General features: G+C 39.7%; 1 protein-coding gene across 1 annotated transcript in view; it reads right to left on the reverse strand.

The window, feature by feature from the left end:
- Positions 1–18,205, reverse strand: part of ppp2cab (protein phosphatase 2 catalytic subunit alpha b) — a 40,269-nt gene extending 22,064 nt beyond the window's left edge. Inside the window, exon 1 of the mRNA XM_066646147.1 lies at positions 18,088–18,205. Within this exon, the coding sequence (XP_066502244.1) occupies positions 18,088–18,105 (18 nt within the window). The 5' untranslated portion in view covers positions 18,106–18,205. The remainder of the gene's footprint in view (positions 1–18,087) is intronic.
- Positions 18,206–21,541: the final 3,336 nt, after the last annotated feature.

Consider the following 21,541-nt stretch of genomic DNA (forward strand, 5'->3'; position numbering starts at 1 on the left):
AAAGACAACACAAGTAAACACAAAAAGCAGTTTTTTAAATGACGGTTTTTATTATTAAGGGAGAAAAAAAATCCATACCTACATTGCCCTGTGTGAAAAAGTGTTTGCCCCCTAAACCTAATAAACTATTGGGCCACCCTTATATCTGCAATCAAGCATTTGCAGTAACTTGCAATGAGTTTTTCACAGCGCTGTGGAGGAAGTTTGGCCACTCATCTGTGCAGAATTGTTGTAATTCAGCCACACTGGAGGGTTTTTGAGCACAAACTGCCTTTTTAAGGTCATGCCACAGCATCTCAATAGAATTCAGGTCAGGACTCTGACTAGGCCACTCCAATGTCTTCATTTTGTTTTTCTTCAGCCATTCAGAGGTGGACCTACTGGTGTGTTTTGGATCATTGTCCTGCTGCAGAACCCAAGTTCGTTTCAGATTGAGGTCATGAACAGACGGTCGGATATTCTCCTTCAGGATTTTTTGGTAGACAGCAGAATTCATGGTTCCAATTATCACAGCAAGCCTTCCAGGTCCTGAAACAGCAAAACAGCCCCAGACCATCACACCACCACCACCATATTTTACTGTATGTATTATGTTCTTTTTTTGAACTGCGGTGTTACTTTAACACCAGTTGTAATGGGACACACACCTTCCAAAAAGTTCACCTTTTGTCTTGTCAGTCCACAGAGTAAATTCCCAAAAGTCTTGGGGTTCATCAAGATGTTTTCTGGCAAACGTGAGACAAGCATTAATGTTCTTATTGCTCATCAGTGGTTTTCGTCTTGGCACTCTGCCCTGCAGGCCATTTTTGCCCAGTCTCTTTCTTATGGTAGAGTCATGACCTCAGACCTTAACTGCAGCAAGTGAGGCTTGCAGTTCTTTGGATGTTTTTTGTGGGGTTTTTTGTGACCTCTTGGATGAGTCATCACTGCACTGTAATTTTTGTTGGCCGGGGAAGGTTGGCTCTTGGGAAGGTTCACCACTGTTCCAGGTTTTCGCTCTTTGTGGATAATGGCTCTCACTGTGATTCACTGGAGTCCCAAAAGTTTAGAAATAGCTTTATAACCTTTTCCAAACTGATAGATCTCACACATTTTCTTTCACATTTGTTCCTGAATTTCTTTAGATCTTGGCATGATGTCTAGATTTTGAGGATATGTTGGTCTACTTGGCTTTGTCAAGCAGGTCCTATTTAAGTGATTTTTTTGATTGAGAACAGGTGTGGCAGTAATCAGACCACAATTATGTTTTAATTGGGGGGGGCAAATATTTTTTTCACACAGGGCCATTTAGGTTTGGATTTATTTGCTCCCTTAATAATTAATTCATCCATTATCTGTAACCACTTATCCAGTTCAGTCACCCAGAGGAAACGCATGCGGACACGGGGAGAACACACCACACTCCTCACAGATAGTCACCCAGAGGAAACACATGCGGACACAGGGAGAACACACCACACTCCTCACAGTCAGTCACCTGGAGTGGGACTGTCCCTGGAGTTGTGTGACTGCGACACTACCTGCTGTGTCGCCCTTCCCTTAATAACAAATGTTTATTTGTGTTGTCTTTGATTAATATTTAAATTTGTTTTAAGAATTTAAGAGTGACAAACATGCAAAGAAATAAGAAATCATGAAGGGGGCAAACACTTTTTCACACCACTGTACATACATCATATTAACCTCCTCAGTTCCGAGACCAAACACATTAAAAACAATTTAATTTTTGTACTAAATCATGTTCATTGCTATATATCCCTTCAGCACATCTAGCTAGGGCTGGACGATTAATTGAAAATCAATTGAAATCAACATTCAGAATTGAAGAATCTTGTCTATATTGATTATTTTTATTCTGTAATGTCGCCACTGTGTGTTCATGTACTGTCCCTTTAATACCCCACTACCAAGCTGTAGTCACGTGATTCTGACCCTATCTGCCACATGAAACTGACCGAGCGACTCAAGCATCTCTTACCAAAGAAAAACACATCGTCTGGTTTGGACGTGCTGTGTTTTGTCTATTATTAATACGACACTGAACAAAAATAAGTCAAATGTAAACGCTGAGCAACCAAAGCACAATCACACACCAAATATAAACAGTACTCAGAAAACAAGAGAGAAACAAGAATGAAAGCAAATCTGTCTCAGCAGACTTTGAAATATTACCACCTTTGAATTTGTATTCCCTGAATTTTTTTCGCACTTAAATTATGCATCTGAATTTTGTTGCTTTTGAATTTAAGTCTTCAGATTTCCACCTCTGAATATTTTGCTTCGCAATTATACATCTGAATATAATTGCTCTTGAATTTTTAGGCCTTGCCTGAAAGTTTGGGTTGATGGAACGAGACATGATGTAATAATGGTGTACGTGACTGGGGTCCTATATATGGCTTGGATTTGTTCAATAAACTCGAGAGATAAGAGAGAATCTTTGACTGTGTGTCTTATTCCTCTGTTCTCCCCAAAGAATTCTTTGAGCATTGATCTTTCGATCTTCCTTCCTGGTTATGCGTAGATTAATTTTAAATTTGCCATAACAATTTGGTGGCTCGTTGTCCGGGATATCTCGTGTGTCTGGTGTCTTCCGAGCGGGGAAAAAAGGCGGATTGAAAGAGCAAATCCAGCCATCCACCAGAAGCCTCCAGAGTGAGGAGGTGGCTCCGTTCCGGGTCCACCGGCACCGCTGATATTGAACTTGGCACGGGACGCAAGGAGGGAACACCGATTGAACCGCGGTAAGGTGGTGATGATTTTATGTTTCCAAAGCTGACGAGCTCCTAGGGCAGGACATTCCATTGAGTAAGGTGCCTTTAGAAAGAGTCCGCTAGAGAGGAACATATAGGTGACATCAGGTTTGTTTCTATGGGAGAAACAAGAGCAGTTTCTATGAGAGAAACAGAAAAAAAAAGAGTTTTATCAACCTGGGGTTGGTATAATAAAAAAAAAAGCCAAGAGAGAAAAACGACGAGCGCAAACTAGTTGATGCACAGCTGGCATTGTGGAAGCAGGCAACAGACCAAGATCAAAGAGGTGAGGGACAGCGCAGAGGTCAAGGCAGGGGTCAAGGACGCGGAAGAGGCCATGGCAACGCTGGCAGAAGCGCAGGGTGTTTCGCCTGTGGAAGCCCTGATCACTTCATAAGTGACTGTCCCAACACACACGGAGACCAGAGACAAGCCCCGCAAGCAATGGAGCCTTCCGACTGAGAGGAGGCCTTGGGGTGGAGGAGCTGGATGTGGATGGAGTGCCTGGACGAACACCAGAATCGATAAGTGAACAGTTTTTATTATTAACACGAACTGATTCTTTTGTTGTCATGCTTAGAATAAAGATGACAGTAGCAAAGATAGAATTTAGCTTTCAGTAGATTCATGAGTAACCACATTTGAGCTTCATGTTTTTCAATTAGACCTCAGCATAAGGAGTGTCTGGCCAAAGCTACAGATGTAGTAACAGAGTCTTTAGGATGCTCCGTGCAGACAGAGAAAAAAATTGCATTTTTGTTTTCTAAGTTTCGCCCAATTAATCTCCTGAGCAGGGATTTAGGGATTTTCTATGTGCTTATGTGCATCAAGATCTGTGTGGAGGATACAGTGGTGTATGCCATGGTGAAGCAGGCACGTGGCTTGCTGTTATACATATGAGTGGAAGCTGGGAAAGCTTGGCTTTATCAGCAGATTTACTGTCCACTGTTAAGTCTAAATTTCTTACAGACTGGGTCGATGTCATGTCAGTAGAGGACCTTCATCGCACTGTGCACATGCATGAAGGGCCTGACGAAGATTTTTTGATAAAGGAATTTGATGGGTTTTAAGTGAAAAGCTAAAGCTTGTGTATCTCTAGTGGGAAAATTGTCACTCCGTGGCTCAGATCATCCTCTCACCCTCACAAAAGCAATTGTTTAAACTGTTTGTTCAAAAAAGAAGTATATTTTTGCATTCTGAGCCTCATATATCACTGTCTAAACATCTTGAGGATGGGTGGAGAGATCTGGGTCCATGGCAGTGCAAGTGCACCTCCTTGAATGATTGGCGGGATCATGGAGGAGGTGTGGGGAAAAAAAGGGGGAAAAAATTCTGAAGTTTTCCACGTCTAATACACAGCTGTGGCTTCTGTTTTCTCAATTGACATGAACACACACACAAACCAGAGCTGTGTATGGGTTTCGGTTCCTCCTGAGGATCTGGCTGCAGTCCCAGACTGCTGATATGCAAAGTGCAAATAAAGTTGGGGATGATATGCGCCCAACCTGTAATAGTTAATCCTAAAAGGCACTATCAACCGAAAAAGCCGCTCAAGCGCGTCACTATTGAGGGCATCACATCAGTGTTCAATTCGCTCGTCGCTGCTGGTGTGATTGTTCTCCGCCCTAAATCAGCGATTCATACCCTAATTTATTTGGTGAAGAACAATAAATGTTAGTGCTTTAGGGAAATCTGGAGAGTGGAGATTTGTGCAAGACCTGCAGGCAGTAAATTCTGAGAAATTCTCTCCAGAATTTCCAAATCAGCACATAGTCTTATCCCAGGTGTTATTTTAGTGAATGCGTTCTTCAGCATTCCAGTGCACCCAGAAATCCAGTACTGGTTGGTATTTTTATTTAAGGGTAAATTGTGGACATGGACCAGATTGCCTCAGGGTTATGCAGAATCACTGATCATTTTTAATGCAGGCCTTAAGGCTGATTTAAGGATTTATTTTTCCAGGAGGCAGTGCACGTCTTTAGTAGGTTATTTGTTGGTGTGTTTGTCTGATGCTGAAGCATGTCATGAAGATACTGTTGCATTGTTGTGTTCTCATGAGGTAGTCTATAATTAATATTAATATGCACATGTGCATATTTCTCCAGCAAAACTGGCGATCCTAGCTTCTAGAGACATCATGGTGTTAAAAAAATTTGATTTGAAAAAAATTTGTGGTTCAACATGAGGTGTTGATTTTTGTCAGAACAGGAAACATGTAATTTGTCAGCTGCACGCTGGTTACTTGTTGCCTTGTTGCTTTAACTGCTGAATGTTACTATTCAGTGTTGCACAATCCTAAAGCCTGCTCCTTACACAGGATGATGGAGAGCCTCATGATTTTTGACAGCCATCTCTCAGGTCTGCTCCTGGAGACCTGTTTTAAGGATATTCCAGTTCCTAACACTTATTTTAATTTGTTTGTTGATGGGTTAGCGTCCCATGACACTTGTCGAAAGAACCAAGTTGGCTGTTGTATCTCTGCATGAGTGTTTGTGTTTTGGCAGGTTGCCAGGGTCATTCTCAGCTCAAGAAGCTGAATTGGAAGCTGAATCTCACAGAAGCATGCAAACAGGCTGAGGGTAAGACTGTAAATATTTGGACTGACTCCAAATATGCATATTCCTGTGTGTTTGATTTTGAATTATATGGTCCCACAGGAATTTTTCTGACATCCACAGGGAAACACATTGCACATCACACATTTTGCAGATGAAGCAGCAAAGAAAAAAAATTATCCATTGTTTTCTTGTTTTCAGGAATCCTGTGTTTCGGAGCTCCACCTTTTCACACTCTCACACACAGAACTAACCTCGCAGGCCTCAGAAGCAGAGCGTTCTGCTTGGCGCAAACAGGCTGTATTTTCAAGGATGGAATGTGGCAAGCTTTAGATGGTAGGCCTTGCCTACCCTCTGCTTATTTTCCCTATTTTGCAAAATTGTCTAATCGGAGAGATCATGCATCCAAAGGGGCTATGGTATCTGCAGTACAGCGAATCTGGTACACAAGAGGGTTCACTATTTTTGCAAAAGGTTTTGTGAAAAATGTCTCATATGCGCCCAGCACAATGCAGCTCAAGGCATTAAAATAACACCAAGGCCACATCCTCCACCCAATGAGCCATTTGGACATTTGCAGATGGATTTCATTGAACTTAACCAGTGCGAGGGGAAAAGGTATTGTCTGGTGGTAGTGGATATGTTTTCTAAGTGGGTTGAATGCTTCCCTACCAGCAAACAAGACACTTAGGCAGTGGCCAAAGTTTTAATTCAGCACATTATTCCTCGATGCATTGGGAGTGACAATGGACCAGCTAGAAGAGAAACTGGGCATTGATGTGAAATTACACTGTGCATATCATCCACAGAGTGCAGGAGCAGTCGAGAGAGAGAATGCAACAATCAAAAGCAAGCTTCAGAAATGTTGTGTGGAAACAGGGCTCAATTGGGTGCAGGCACTACCACTGGTTTTGATGTATATAAGTATGCGAGCCAGAACCAAAACTGGTTTAACACCTTTTGAAATTTTGTTTGGATCCACCAGGCCACATGGATGACGTGGGACTCTTGGAAGACCACATGTTGTCCTATTGTAAGAAATTACTAACAAACTTGCGTTCTGTTCACTTACAGGCCTTGCCTAAACCGTTGGAGGGGAAGTTACACTCCTTGAAACAGGAGACTGAGTGGTGAACAGCGGTGGTTTGGGCCCTTCCAAGTCCAGCTGAACTGTTAATCTTTATCTTTTGGTTGATGTTGTTGGCACTAACATTGACTGGGTCATTTCAATCCCAGCGACACCATACGGTCAGGTACAAATCTTTGGCATCGAAAAGCTAAATATGCTGTTACTACAGCCACAAATTCATCATGTTATGTGTAATATGGGTACTCGGGACGTTCCTATTAACGTTTCCTTACAATGCTTCCACTTGTGCCAAAGACATGAGAAAAATGCATCCAGATCCATTAAAGATAGAATGCTCACTGCAGGGGAATAAAAGTAAAATGTGTATGGATGAAGACATCAGTCAATGAAGGGGGGCTTTATGTGTCCTAGAGATTGTGCTCTAGCAGCTGGCTCAATAACATTCAGCTATTCAGTTATACATCATGAATGTCACATGTTTGGTGATCACTGCTGCACTTTCATTCCTAATCACACAGCAGCAAATGGGTCATTCACTGAGTCGATGAAGGAGTCAACAACTTTTACTGAGGAGTTGTATGGATTTTCAGGTGTAAACATTGACTAGATGGCATGATTTGATTCCTATTTTGGCAAATGGAGAGCATTGGGGCTGAAGCTGGCTGTCGCGGTAATCATTTCTCTATTAGTAATAGCACTAATCGGATGTTGTATTATTCCCTGTATCAGAAGTCTGATCATCAGAATTATTGAGCGTTCTGTTACATTTAGTATGGTGAGTGCAGATGTGTACATGGAGCTTGACCCTGCAGCCTCTGGTCGTGAAAGAAATCCGCTGGATGAGATGCCTCTTGAAATGCCCCCGCCAATCTATGCCTTATTGGATGGGGAGTAAATCTTTACATTTAACTCACTTTTCATTTATTAATGCTGATTTCAAGTTGATTTTATAAGTTTAAATAATCATTTGATTTAATCATTTGACATGTAATCATTCGATATGTTTTTTTTTTAAGTGCATGAGTTATGATGCCTAGACTGAAAGCTTAGCTAGTCTATAGTTGATGTTATATTTTTGCATTTTCTTTTAGCAATATTATGATTAAACGTTCACATGCATTTGTGTTTTTAAATCATAAAAAGGGAGGAATGTGATGGAAAAATGCAGATTAACACTAATGAGTAATGGTTAATAATAACTAATGACATAATATATTCAGGGAGTAATGGTTTTGATTAATTCTTACTAAATTATGTAGACATTAGTGCTTGAAGGGACTTATTGCATTGTGTGGTTAAGGTGACCTGTGGGAGGAAGGCGCTGAGCAGATTAGAAGGAAGGCAGTCAACAACTGAAGGACATCTCTCACCATTTTTCCTGGCAGCTATAAAGTTGAAGATAATGAGGTACCAATAAGGGAATGTTTGGGTTGATGGAACGAGACATGATGTAATAATGGTGTACGTGACTGGGGTCCTATATATGGCTTGGATTTGTTCAATAAATTCGAGAGATAAGAGAGAATCTTTGACTGTGTGTCTTATTCCTTTGTTCTCCCCAAAGAATTCTTTGAGCATTGATCTTTCTATCTTCCTTCCTGGTTATACGTAGATTAATTTTACATTTACCATAACAGTGAATTTTCAAGAACACGTTTTCACTCTTATTATTCAAGGTTAATAAATTCAAATAAAAAAAATTCTACCAATATATTTTGAAGTTGCTCAACTTTGGTAGACCAAATTCAGATACCAAAATACGAGTTAGAAAAAAATTCAGATACAGGGGGTCCTCGACTTTGATCCGTTACTACGTCGCGTCGTAAACCGATTTTCAGTGTAAGTCGGAACATACGTACATACTGTACGTAAATAACATACTGTAAGAAGTTATCCTATCCTAACACTATCCCGAGCCGCGTAACCGTGTAAAAACAGTTCGCGTTACGATGTTTATGACGCAAAACCACTTAAGTCAAAACAAGGCTTTATACAGTAAATGGGAGATGTGTCGTAACCACGAAACATCGTAATGGTGCACTAGTTGCATTCTGTCTCCGCTAGATGGCGAAATACGAACAACTTCCATACCGTGGAAAAACTACACCTTTAGCTTCCTCCCGCGGATATTATCTCTTTATTTTCAAAGTGTCTCAAAAATCTGAAAGGCTCATTATACCCAGTAAACATTTAGCCGTTGATTCAACGTTGAAATAACTTACTTGACTGTCGTCTAATCAACGTTTTCTTAAGGTTGAAAATGAAAGTTGAAACACAGACGTTGAAAAGACGACTAAAAAAGTCACATTAAAGACGTCCTTTAAAAGCCATTATTTCAACGCTGAAATCATGTACCTAAATGTCGTTCAATCAGCGTTTTTTAAGGTTGAAAATGAAAGTTGAAAAGACGTCCAAACACTGACGTTGAAAAGACGACTAAAAAGTCACATCAAAGACGTCCCGTTATTTCAACGTTGAAATCAGGTACCTAAATGTCATTCAATAAACACTGAATTAAAGTTAAACTTTGAAAAGACGAGTAACAGTCACATCACAAATGTACTTTCAAAGTACAGTAGGTTCCATTAAGAATTTATAATTTTTCATAATTTTTAATGGTGTCTCCATCTAATAGTTTCTATCATGTAACCCATTAGCACTTAATGGTTTCTAATCCATCCATCCATCCATCCATTATCTGTAACCGCTTATCCAATTTAGGGTCGGGGGGGGGGGGTTCAGAGCCTACCTGGAATCATCAGGCGCAAGGCGGGAATACACCCTGGAGGGGACGCCAGTCCTTCACAGGGCAACACAGACACACACACATTCACTCACACACTCACACCTACGGACACTTTCGAGTCGCCAATCCACCTGCAACGTGTGTTTTTGGACTGTGGGAGGAAACCGGAGTGGTTCCTAATAGTTTAACCATTATTTCTTTAATAGTTTCCATTATGTAACACTTCTATTAGTATTTAATTGTACATGTCAGTTCACAATCCCGGTTGGAAAAAACATTACACCCATAGGTAAAAGCAAAATATTTATAAATATAATTGCAAATTTTTGTAATTAGCCCAAAATATGTGACAAACCGGATCCCAAAAAAAGTTGGGACACTAAACAAATTGTGAATAAAAACTGAATGCAATGAGGTGGAGGTGCCAACATCTAATATTTTATTCAGAATAGAACACAAATCACAGATCAAAAGTTTAAACTGAGAGAATGTATCATTTTAAGGGAAAAATGTGTTGTTTCAAAATTTCATGGCATCAACAAATCCTAAAAAAGTTGGGACAAGGCCATTTTTTACCACTGTGTGGCAGCCCCCCTTATTACAACACTCAACAGACGTCTGGGGACAGAGGAGACCAGTTTCTCAAGTTTAGAAATAAGAATGCTCTCTCATTCATGTCTAATACATGCCTCTAACTGTTCAATCCTCTTGGGCCTTCTTTGTCACACCTTCCTCTTTATGATGCGCCAAATATTCTCTATAGGTGAAAGATCTGGACTGCAGGCTGGCCATTTCAGTACCCGGATCCTTCTCCTACGTAGCCATGATGTTGTGATTGCTGCGAAATGTGGTCTGGCATTATCTTGTTGAAAAATGCAGGGTCTTCCCTGAAAGAGATGATGTCTAGATGGGAGCATATGTTGTTCCAGAACCTGAACATAGTTCTCTGCATTAATGGTGCCTTTCCAGACATGCAAGCTGCCCATGCCACAAGCACTCATGCAACCCCATACCATCAGTGATGCAGGCTTCTGAACGGAGCGTTGATAACAACTTGGGTTATCCTTGTCCTCTCTGGTCCGGATGACATGGCATCCCAGTGTTCCATAAAGAACTTCAAATTGTGATTCATCTGACCACAGAACAGTCCTCCGTTTTGCCACACTCCATTTTAAAAGACCCCTTGCCCAGTGCAAACGTCTGAGCTTGTGGAGCTTGCTTAGAAATGGCTTCCTCTTTGCACTGTAGAGTTTCAGCTGGCAACGGCGGATGGCACGGTGGATTGTGTTCACTGACAATGCTTTCTGGAAGTATTCCTGAGCCCATTCTGTTATTTCCTTGACAGTGGCATTCCTGTTTGAGGTGTAGTGATGTTTAAGGGCCCGGAAATCACGAGCATCCAGTAGAGTTTTACGGCCATGACCTTTACGCACAGCAATTGTTCCAGATTCTCTGAATCTTTTGATGATGTTATGCACGGTTGATGATGATAACTTAAAAGTCTTTGCTATTTCACGCTGGGTAACACCATTCTGGTATTGCTGCACTATCTTTCTGCGCAACAATGGTGGAATTGGTGATCCTCTTACCATCTTGGCTTCAGAGAGACACTGTGTATAAAAAGAGCTTCTCAGAGTGTCAATCATGTTGTCAATTGACCTAATTAGTGTTAATTGGTCTTCCAGCTGTTCCTTATATGCTCAATTTCCTTTTTCCAGCCACATATTGCTACTTGTCCCAACTTTTTTGGGATTTGTTGACACTCTGAAATTTGGAATCAACATATTTTTCCTTTAAAATGTTACATTTACTCAGATTAAACTTTTGATCTGTCATCTATGTTCTATTACAAATAAAATATTGACATTTGCCATCTCCACATCATTGCATTCAGTTTTTATTCACAATTTGTTTAGTGTCCCAACTTTTTTGGAATCCGGTTTGTATATTCTGTTTTCGATTACATATGTAAATGAAACAAAAATTTACATACTAAGAAAATGAAGTACAGATTTGAACAAAGTACAAAGGTCAGAGTGTACAAAAGCTTGTCACTGGGGCTGTACCCCTTTTAGGTTCAATACAGTACCTTTCAGTGTAAGTTCTTTTATGTAGTCATGTTTTTGTGCTAGTTAATATACTTGGAACCATAAGGGGCTAAAATGTATCTGAATGAATTGTAATTTTGAGATAAAACGTGCGAAAAAAACATGTACGAAAGGGAAATTTAAATTCAAACTTAGAATTTTATTGCCATTTTGAATATTACATTTCCATTTTAATTTTAATACTGATAAGCTTCCATAATTAGTGTGCAAAACAATTACTTAAGTAAAAAGGCAAAATCAAAAATATAGCAACTTTTAAATGAATAAAATACTGAAGAGAAAATACGCCAAACTGATATTTTAATATATACATTAAATTTTACCTTTTTTTAAAATCTGTTTAACCCAATAATTTTAATTAATAAAAATATGACAGTGGAAGGAAACTTGTTGCTTGTGTTTTAAGTACACATCTTCTGTAAGAATTAAACATGAAAATAATGTACTGGCAGTCATATACCACAGGTTATAATAGTATAATAATATTACATTACCTATAATAAGACATAATACTGACTTTCCGTTGACTGTGACTATTTCAGTTGGTGTGACAGCAGTTTAATTTATCATACTTAATGAGGGGGTCAGTGTTGTAAGTCAAGCAAAACAAGTTTATTCTTGAAGTCAATTCCTATACACCATGAAGAAAAATGCTTTAATAATGATCCCATACCTATTAACTATCAATTTACATTGGTGCCCCCCTCTGGAGTTTGATGTGTTCTTACTGTGTCTGCATGGGTTTCCTCTGTGTGCTCCTGGTTTCCTCCCATGATCCAAACACACATTGGCAGGTGGATTGGCTATTAAAGTGTCCATAGTGTGAGTGTGTGAGTGAATGTGTGGGTGTGTGGTGCAAAAGCTTCATTATAATATTCCAATAAATGATATCAATAAAGACAATAGTGTAGCGCAAATAAGCTAGAATAAGGAAACCATATTAGACAAAAGGAATATTCATAATGGTCTTACAGTAAAAAAAACTAATATATATATCTAGTATTATATTCATTCATTCATTCATTATCTGGAACCACTTATCCAGTTCAGTGTCGCGGTGGGTCCAGAGCCTACCTGGAATCATTGGGCGCAAGGCGGGAATATACCCTGGAGGGGGCGCCAGTCCTTCACAGGGCAACACACACACACACACATTCACTCACACCTCCGGACACTTTTGAGTCAACAATCCACCTACCAACGTGTGTTTTTGGACTGTGGGAGGAAACCGGAGCACCCAGAGGAAACCCACACGGACAGGGGGAGAACACACCACACTCCTCACACACAGTCACCCGGAGCGGGAATCAAACCCACAACCTCCAGGTCCCTGGAGCTGTGTGACTGCGAAACTACCTGCTGCACCACCGTGCCGCCCCAAGTATTATATTATAGTATTATATTATAAATATTATAATATTAATTAATACATATTAATATATTTATTTGATGTTGGTTCCTTTGCCACCGGCACTGGGCATTTGGTGACAATGCTGTCGATGCATCTGTTGACTTCCTTGCCTGATAAAATTACTGAAACCTTCAGATCTCTGCAACATTGAAAAGTGGCACATTTTCTAGCTTTTGCTTGAGTGACATATGCAAGGTGAATTGGAGACTCAAAAAAGTGTCCATAGGTGTGAATGTGTGAGTGTGTGTGTTGCACTGTGAAGGACTGGCGCCCCCTCCAGGGTATATTCCCGCCTTGCGCCCAATGATTCCAGGTAGGCTCTGGACCCACCGCGACCCTGAACTGGATAAGCGGTTACAGATAATGAATGAAAATGTCACGGATCACGGGGCGGACTGACGGAGGCGGACGCACTTGCTGACACACGGAGAGCTTTATTTTAACAAAAGATAGACAAACAATAAAGAAAACATATTAAACTACTGGGACAGGAAATACACAAAACGACAAAACTCGGGAACAAACATAATCGGATTAGAAACGGGAGATAAACAACATGACACGACTAGAATGAGGACAACGGAGAAATGTTCGACGAAACAGGAGAGACACAAGGGAACTTAAATACAAGACACAAATGAGACACACCTGGACAGATAACGAGGAGGCCGGGTTAAATGACAGACGAGGAGGCGGAACAAAGGCGGAGACAAGGACAATAACAAACAAAGCCATGTGCAAATAAAGCACATGGCGGGGACAACAGACTTGACAGGACGAAGGCGTGACAGAAAATATATATTTGTATTCTGTAGTCTACTGAATTCTGTATATTGTAGGGAGCTGAACAATATTAACATCATTCTGAACAAACAGATATATTTTGAAGAGATAAAATAAAACTTAGGTTAGAGATGAATATTAGTGTAGTTTGTTATTTCTTTTAACTGAATACATCTTCAAAGATTTTTATCTGCAAATAACAACTTGCAATTTTTTTTACAACCATTCTAGTAACAGCTGTCATTCAGGGAGATGCTGCACATTGGTGGCGGTTGTGATGACTCGCTAATGTCTGTCTCAAGTTTCTAAGTGAAATGTAACTAAGAACAAAGTAAGTACAAGGAGGCATCATATTACCCTTGTAATGTACTTAAGCCATAACAAGCCAGTAGTTCATAATTAACATCAACATCTGCTCATTATTATTAAACACTAATGAGTAAATTAACTTGCTATTGGACCTAAGTTCAGCATATCTGCATGGACTGTTCAACGCTATACCTTGAGTTTGGTTTTGCAAAACTGAAAATCAATTTTACATATTTTTTTATGTACAATAATATATACTCAGTAACAGTAATACAAAGTAACATGGAAATGGCTATCTATGACATAAAATCTATGACATGACCTGACAGATCATGGATGGTGTTTCCAGATCTGTAGAGCAATAACAAATAAACATACCTTGCTTCCATAACATACATACAATGTACAGTACATGGCATAAGTATTAAAGTGTTTCATAATCAAGCATAGAGAATACATTTCCATAGATAAACACACTGGAACACTCTGGCTATTTGAAGGGCAGGAACGAGGGGAGGAGACTGCCCCCCATTGAGTCCACCAGCAGATGAATACTGCAGTAGAATGGGCCGTACTAAAAAGTTCAGTGACTTTCAAGCAGGAAAATTAGTAAGTTTTGCCTTATAATATAAACCTTCTCATTATTTTCTTGAGATCTAGATAGACTGTAAAGTGTCTTATATAAAAAAAATTTAATGGTAATGGAATGCATAGTTCTTTTATTTTCTACTCCAGACACCAGCTGTGAAACTGCTCAGAAAAGGAGTCCAGAGATGAGCAAGACACTGTTCCTTGAGAGACATTTTCCCATGAGTGAAGTAAAGCAAAAACAAAAAACCCTTTTTATAAAACTCTGAGGCTGTTTCCTTACTGTTTGCAGCTCTCCAGTTGGTTTGCGTGCTTGAACCCAGTCTAATGTGTTTACAAAGCCCCAGTGTCTGTAAAAAATAAAAGAGTCTCAGTCCAGTATGCTAGGCCCTCTCTCTGCTCACGGCAGAGAAACGGCATCTGGAGGTTTAGACAAAAGAGAGACTCCAAAGATAACAACTGTTCTTTTCCACACATGGCTGGACGCACTGCAGAAAACTGCAACTGAAGCAGTGAAATTGATGGACTCTAAGCTTTAGATTTGTATTTAACTACAATATCAATATAACTTTTTAAGTTATCAATATAACTTTATTTAACTCAATTTAGTTAGGTCAACAGCACAATTTGACTTGAGCCAGCTCCTTGCTGGGATGTGACATTATGACCTTCTAATGCCTCAGCATTTAGACTGTTGTCGCAGTCGCACCATATAAAAGATACTGATCTGAGTAAACTTTCTTGTCCGTTCTTGCTTGCATGCAGTAATGGATGTGGGTTTACATCTCTGGAGTGGTGCAATCCAGAGACTTTTAACTGTCGGTTTATCAATAGACAAGGGGACATCGTCTGAGAATCTGAAGCCCACCTAGCATATGATAGGGGGAATCCTAGCCTGCACATAGAGGGTGGTGAAAGTATAGGGGTATGCAGACTAAAATTGTGACTAAATACTGATAGGTGTTAGGGGATTTGTAGCCATGTTTGCCACATCCCTGCTTGTGCAGTTTGGCATTAGGGGCCAGAAACTAAAGGCAGCTGTGAGGGAGTTATCAGAAACAGCTGAAAGGTCAAGTCAGCGGTTGTGAATAAGGAGAACACAGACTAGTTGGGGAAATGCACTGTAGAGGTGTTGCTATGATAGTTGGTAATGTAGCACATAAAGATCACATGGACTTGGTGGCACTGAGCATGCCTTAACGGTGCCAGTGGGGCTAGGTATAGCCTTAGTCACCAGGGAGGCCAGTGTGGATTTACGCTTGTTAATGGTTAAGGGTAAGGAATTACTGTAAATGTGGCTTGGAGATGAGTGGGTCTGGGACACCAGACTTCACTGTTGAGCCTTCTGGAAGTGTTGTGGGCTTAATTCAACGAAACACTGATAAGGGGAGGTGCCTACCTGATGATTCCTGTGAAGAGCTAGTGATGCAGTGAGTGTTTTGTGTACTCTGGTGATGGGCTCAATGATTAACCATAGATGTTAAAGGTAGCTGGTTTGCTGATCAGATCATAAATGGCCACAGCAACCATAGGGTGTAGCTGTAGGACTGAAACAATGGATATTGTGTGGCTGCTGGTAGGAAGAGAGTGGGGTGGGCCCTATGTGAAGCTCTAATGAATTGGCATTGGACATTTTACATCTTATCTTGTGCATGATTATAATTAATTATCAAGGTTACCTAGTGAATAGAGCAGTTGACTACAGGGGAAAGACCTTGTGGTGGCTTGGAGAGACAGCTGACATAGAGGAATAGACCCTTTTGGGGCTGCCATGGGCTAGCAACCCATAGCAGCAGCAGCCATGTATGATCAACGACATGGATGCAACCAATAAAAGCTAATAGGAAACATAGATCCAATACCCCTTGAGTCTACAAGAGTAGGGGTGGAAGATGACTCATAGGAGGATTACATGGATATGGACAATGGAAAGGTTTTGACTACAAGAAACACATGGAACAAAATATAATACAGGAACTTTAAAACAAACATTGAATCCTATACCAACACAGTCATTTAAACAAATCATCCCTAAAGTAATTAGATCATTGCTCACAATAATAAACTCCCTCAGCAGTGGATATGTTCCTAAACCCCTGAAACTAGCGGCAATCAAACCAATTATTAAAAACTCCCAATCTTGGCCCTCTTGAGCTTGCAAACTACAGGCCAATATCAAACCTCCCTTTTATTGCTAAGATTCTAGAAAAAGTCGTGTCACAGCAGTTGTGCTCTTACCTAAAAAACAATAACATTAATGACATTTTTCAGTCTGGATTTAGACCAAATCATAGCACAGAAACGGCTCTAACAAGAGTAACTAATGACTTACTCCTTTCACATGATAAGGGCTATATCTCTATTCTGGTGCTGCTTGACCTTAGTGCAGTGTTTGATACCATAGATCATGTGATGCTGCTGACAGGGTGGAAAATCTGGTAGGAATAAAAGGATCTACCAGAAAGGGACTACCTCCTCTTTCCTCAGACTCATATCATTAATATTGCACATTCACATTACTGTAACCCCTTCATCTGTCATCAGTTCACTTTTACTGCCGTTCTGTTCTCTGTTTTGTCTCCGGCATTGACCCGAGGAGGATGGGTCTTGGTTCCTTCCAAGGTTTTCCTCATGCACTGAGGGAGTTTCACCACTGTTGCCCCTGGCTTGCTCATAGGAGGCTTGGATCAAGATTTCTGTAAAGCTGCTTTATGACAACTTTCTGTTGTGAAAAGTGCTATATAAATTAAATTTGATTTGATTTAAACAAAGTAAGGGGCTAAACAAGGAACAAACAACTTAAACACACTGGACAGACAAAAGGGGCTAAACAGAGAAGCTAGAGGCTACACAGAGAAGTTAAAGACTGAACATAGAACCTAAACACTGAACAGAGAAACTAAAAACTAAACACTGAACATATAAGTTAAACACTAAACAGAGAGCAAAATAGAACACAGCAGGAAACAACAATGACAAGAAGCAAAAACATACATCAATCCACACACACACCTCGAACAAGAAACACCTGGACACTAATTAAGACACGTGACACATGAAAACACTAGAAACACAAGGGAAGAGTATCACATGACAAGCAGGAAGCCGACACAAGACAGGGGAACAGTCACAAGACACAGGGAGCACAAACAAGAAACAGAACACAAAACTTTGCGCATTACACATGCATTCTTTTGTTGTACTATTTTAAAAATTGTTTTTAATGCCTTTTATGCTTTTAATTCTTGCACTTAAACTTTTTTTCCCCACCCTGAAAAGCACTTTGAAGGTCCCTTGTGTATTAAAGGTGCTCTATAAATAAACTTGCCTTCCCTAGAAAGATTTATACATAACATTATGTTAATTCTCCATGGGAAATTAATTTGGCCCTTCACCATATTTGACAAAAAACACATGTTTATGTTTAGGTATTTTTGTATACAGAGAATGAAGTGGTGTTTTAAGGTATGTACAGGATTTACAGTCATGTACAAAAATTAAGGTATACACAAAATCTATTCAAAATTTTTAGAAACTCTTCAAGTTCTGCTGCAAAAAGTAGAGACTTGAGGCTGCAATGACTGACATGGGGCTGACATTAGTGTGTGTTGTGTTAGTATGAATGGATCAGGCACAGTTGAGTATGACATACCATGTGCAACACACCTACCCCTACACACTAACACATCATCACCATGTCAATGTCCCTGTAGTGCTGGAAATGATCCACCCTCCAAATCCTACCTTTTCTGTGGGTTTCATTTGTGGGGTCCTGATGGTTGAAGTTACAGGGAGAGCCTAAATTTATGCGAAAACAGATAGTTTCACATATGCAATTGTAGAAAGTGATGTGGTAAACTAGTTTACAACATCACCAACCTAAGTCCCTAGTAGAAATGAAGTTGTTAATAGGTGTGTGACCACAAAATTAATTTACTCACCTGGAGATCCTCCACCGGTGGTGGTGGGTGGTTCTGGGGGAAATGGGAGCTTCTTTTAGAGGATCCACCAACAACAGATTTGGAGGGGGGCTGCTCACCACCTGAAGAACCTTTAAAAAAGGAGAAAGAAAAATGTTATGACTAATAATGAAAATATACTTACCCATATGGTGATGTGATGGTGGAAATATGTTGCAACATTATGTAGTACAGTGCTGTATTTTATTGACATAATTGTCTTAGTGGCTCACCTTCTCAGGGAGAAATAAATTTACCCGGAGGAGGGGCTTAGAGTATAACGCTCTGAGGCATTCATTTGTAGTGGAGTTTGCACTCGACTCACCAGCCGCCAATGAGAGTCTCATGTAGTAAAGTGTGCAAATATCTCTTTACCCCATTTTCTTTGTGTTTGTGCAGTTTTCCTTTCACTAGTTTTCCCTCACATTTCACAATAAAATACTTGACACTGATATCCTCAAATCATATGTATTGTTGTCTTGACACCCTCCTGGAATCATTGTCTACTGGATCCAAATGCCCTTCTAATAGAGTTTTGATATCAGAAATTTAATTTTCACTAATGACAATTGAAATCTTACTAGTAAGATTTAAATCCTTACTAGTAAAAATAACTATTTTTTTCCAATAACAATTGAATTTTCACATTTACAAATTTAATTCTTAATATCAAGAAAAAGTTATTAAAAGTTAAAATGGCTTGCCATAGTTCTCACTGGTCAGATTGTAAATGCAGATATCTTAAATTGTTATTGTGACTAGTCAAAATATAATTGTTACTAGTCAAAACTCTCTTGTAGATATCCAGTATTTAAAAAGTAAGACGATAGCGATTTACTGTTAAAACGGCTTGCCATACGCAAAAACTAGAATTCAGATATCGGAAAATGTAATTTTGACTAGTCAAATTCTAATTTGAGATATCTTTAATACTAATTCAGGATGTATGACTCATCAGATGATGTATTTGCCGACAATGTTAGAGATATCTTAAAAGACATTTTGACTAGTCAAAATATAATTGTAGATATCTTAAATGGCCATTCTTCCTAGTCCACTTGTAAATGCAGATATCCGTTTTAGCTTTTAATCATTTTTTTTCTTGATATCAAGAATTCAACTTACACATGTGAAAATTCAATTCTTATTAGTAAAAAAGTTATATTTTTACCAGTGAGAATTTAAATCTTACTAGTAAGAATTCAATTTCCACTAGCGATAATTAAATTTTTGACATCATTTACTAGTAAAAACTTTATATTTACATGTAAATATTACTTTTCTTGATATCAAATATAAAATTATCACCAGTGGAAATTATATTTTTGATATCAATAATAAATCTTTTACTAGTGAAAATTCATTCATTCATTCATTATCTGTAACCGCTTATCCAATTTAGGGTCGCGGGGGGTCCAGAGCCTACCTGGAATCATTGGGCGCAAGGCGGGAATACACCCTGGAGGGGACGCCAGTCCCTCACAGGGCAACACAGACACACACACATTCACTCACACACTCACACCTACGGACACTTTCGAGTCACCAATCCACCTGCAACGTGTGTTTTTGGACTGTGGGAGGAAACCGGAGCACCCGGAGGAAACCCACGCGGACATGGGGAGAACACACCAACTCCTCACAGACAGTCACCTGGAGCGGGAAACAAACCCACAACCTCCAGGCCCCTGGAGCTGTGTGACTGCGACACTACCTGCTGCGCCACCGTGCCGCCACTAGTGAAAAATTCAATTGTCATTAGTAAAACATGTATTTTAACTATTAAGAATTAAATTTCTACATGTTCTGATGTTATTAGATTGATTTGCATGTGGCCACGAAGAGATGTGGAGATCATTTGCATTGGGCTTTTCTTAAAGAGACATAACCAAGCACAATATAAATGAAAGTGCTCTTTTATCCTCAGGGTGACATGCACAAAAACCATACTGAATACATCCTACTGTTTAACTTTGGCAATGGCAGACCAGGTCCTTTCACAGATCATGAGGAGAGTCAGACTCATTTAAAGAAACTTCCAGCAAATCAAAAATCGATGCCTACGCGACGTTAATATTATTGAGACTCTCATTGCTAAATACGATCTCCATCGTATTGAGTGTCTTTTGAACCTTGAGACTTTCACAGAATTGTTTGAGAGTCTGACAGCATTAAAGTCTTCTATAAATGCTGATTTGCCCACTGCTTCTTATCTGCCCAGCGTCATAGCATTGATATGCAAACTAATACTACTATGTAGGCTTACTGCATAAAAGTATGCATTTAAAAATTTTAGATTGGTCTGTGATGGTTTTGAACATTGCATTGGTTCAATATGTTGTTTGCATGGGATATTCCAGGCTCCCGTGGTAGACCTAGAGTTGATGTGTCACGAGAGCAGCTGGAACTCTTGCTGAACCAAGGATTTAAGGTGAAGGCATTTGTGCTGCTTCTTGGTTGCTCATCATCTTTCATTTACAGAAAACTACAATCTCTAGGCATTTTAATCAGACAAAGATTTACTTGCATCAGTGACAGTGAACAGCATGTAAGGATATTCCATCAGCAACATCCCAAATCAGGTTGTGAGGTAGGCAGAACATTAATGCATTGGTGTCATACATTAGATAATTTATAAGCATTGTGTGGAAAACTGTAGTCTAGTTAATATGTATCATGTTGAGAGCTGTCTTGGTAGATGATGAGGGGCTATCTTTCTGCTGCGAGTATATATGTACCTCGACAAAGGGTGTGTGATACACTGAACAGAATTGACCCAGCAGCAGCTGCACAAAGGTGGTGCAATGTTATTGCAAGGCGCACTTACCATTTACCATTTCAGTCTATGGCACATCGATGGACATATGCATCTCATATGGTAAATTATTATTTTGTAATTTGTGTAATAAAATGTTGTGCAAGTATTTTGGCATATTCATGTGATATTGTATAAATAGAGTCTTTGAACACTCTGGTCTGTTTTCACAGGTGAGGCATTGCAACGCATGGTGGTATAGATGGATATTCATGGGTCATCACCTACCTGACCGCCAGTACAGACAACGCTGCCCTGATGGTTCTAGCTCACTTTGTTCGGGCAACCTGTCAGCATCGACTTCCATCAAGGGTCAGATCAGATCATGGGAGTGAAAATACACCGGCAGCACTTTTAGTGAACCTATTGAATGGGGAAGGACGAGGCAGCCACATTACTAGGCTATCAATCCATAATCAACAAA

Source organism: Hoplias malabaricus, chromosome 15 (assembly GCF_029633855.1).
Source record: "Hoplias malabaricus isolate fHopMal1 chromosome 15, fHopMal1.hap1, whole genome shotgun sequence".
Classification (NCBI taxonomy): domain Eukaryota; kingdom Metazoa; phylum Chordata; class Actinopteri; order Characiformes; family Erythrinidae; genus Hoplias; species Hoplias malabaricus.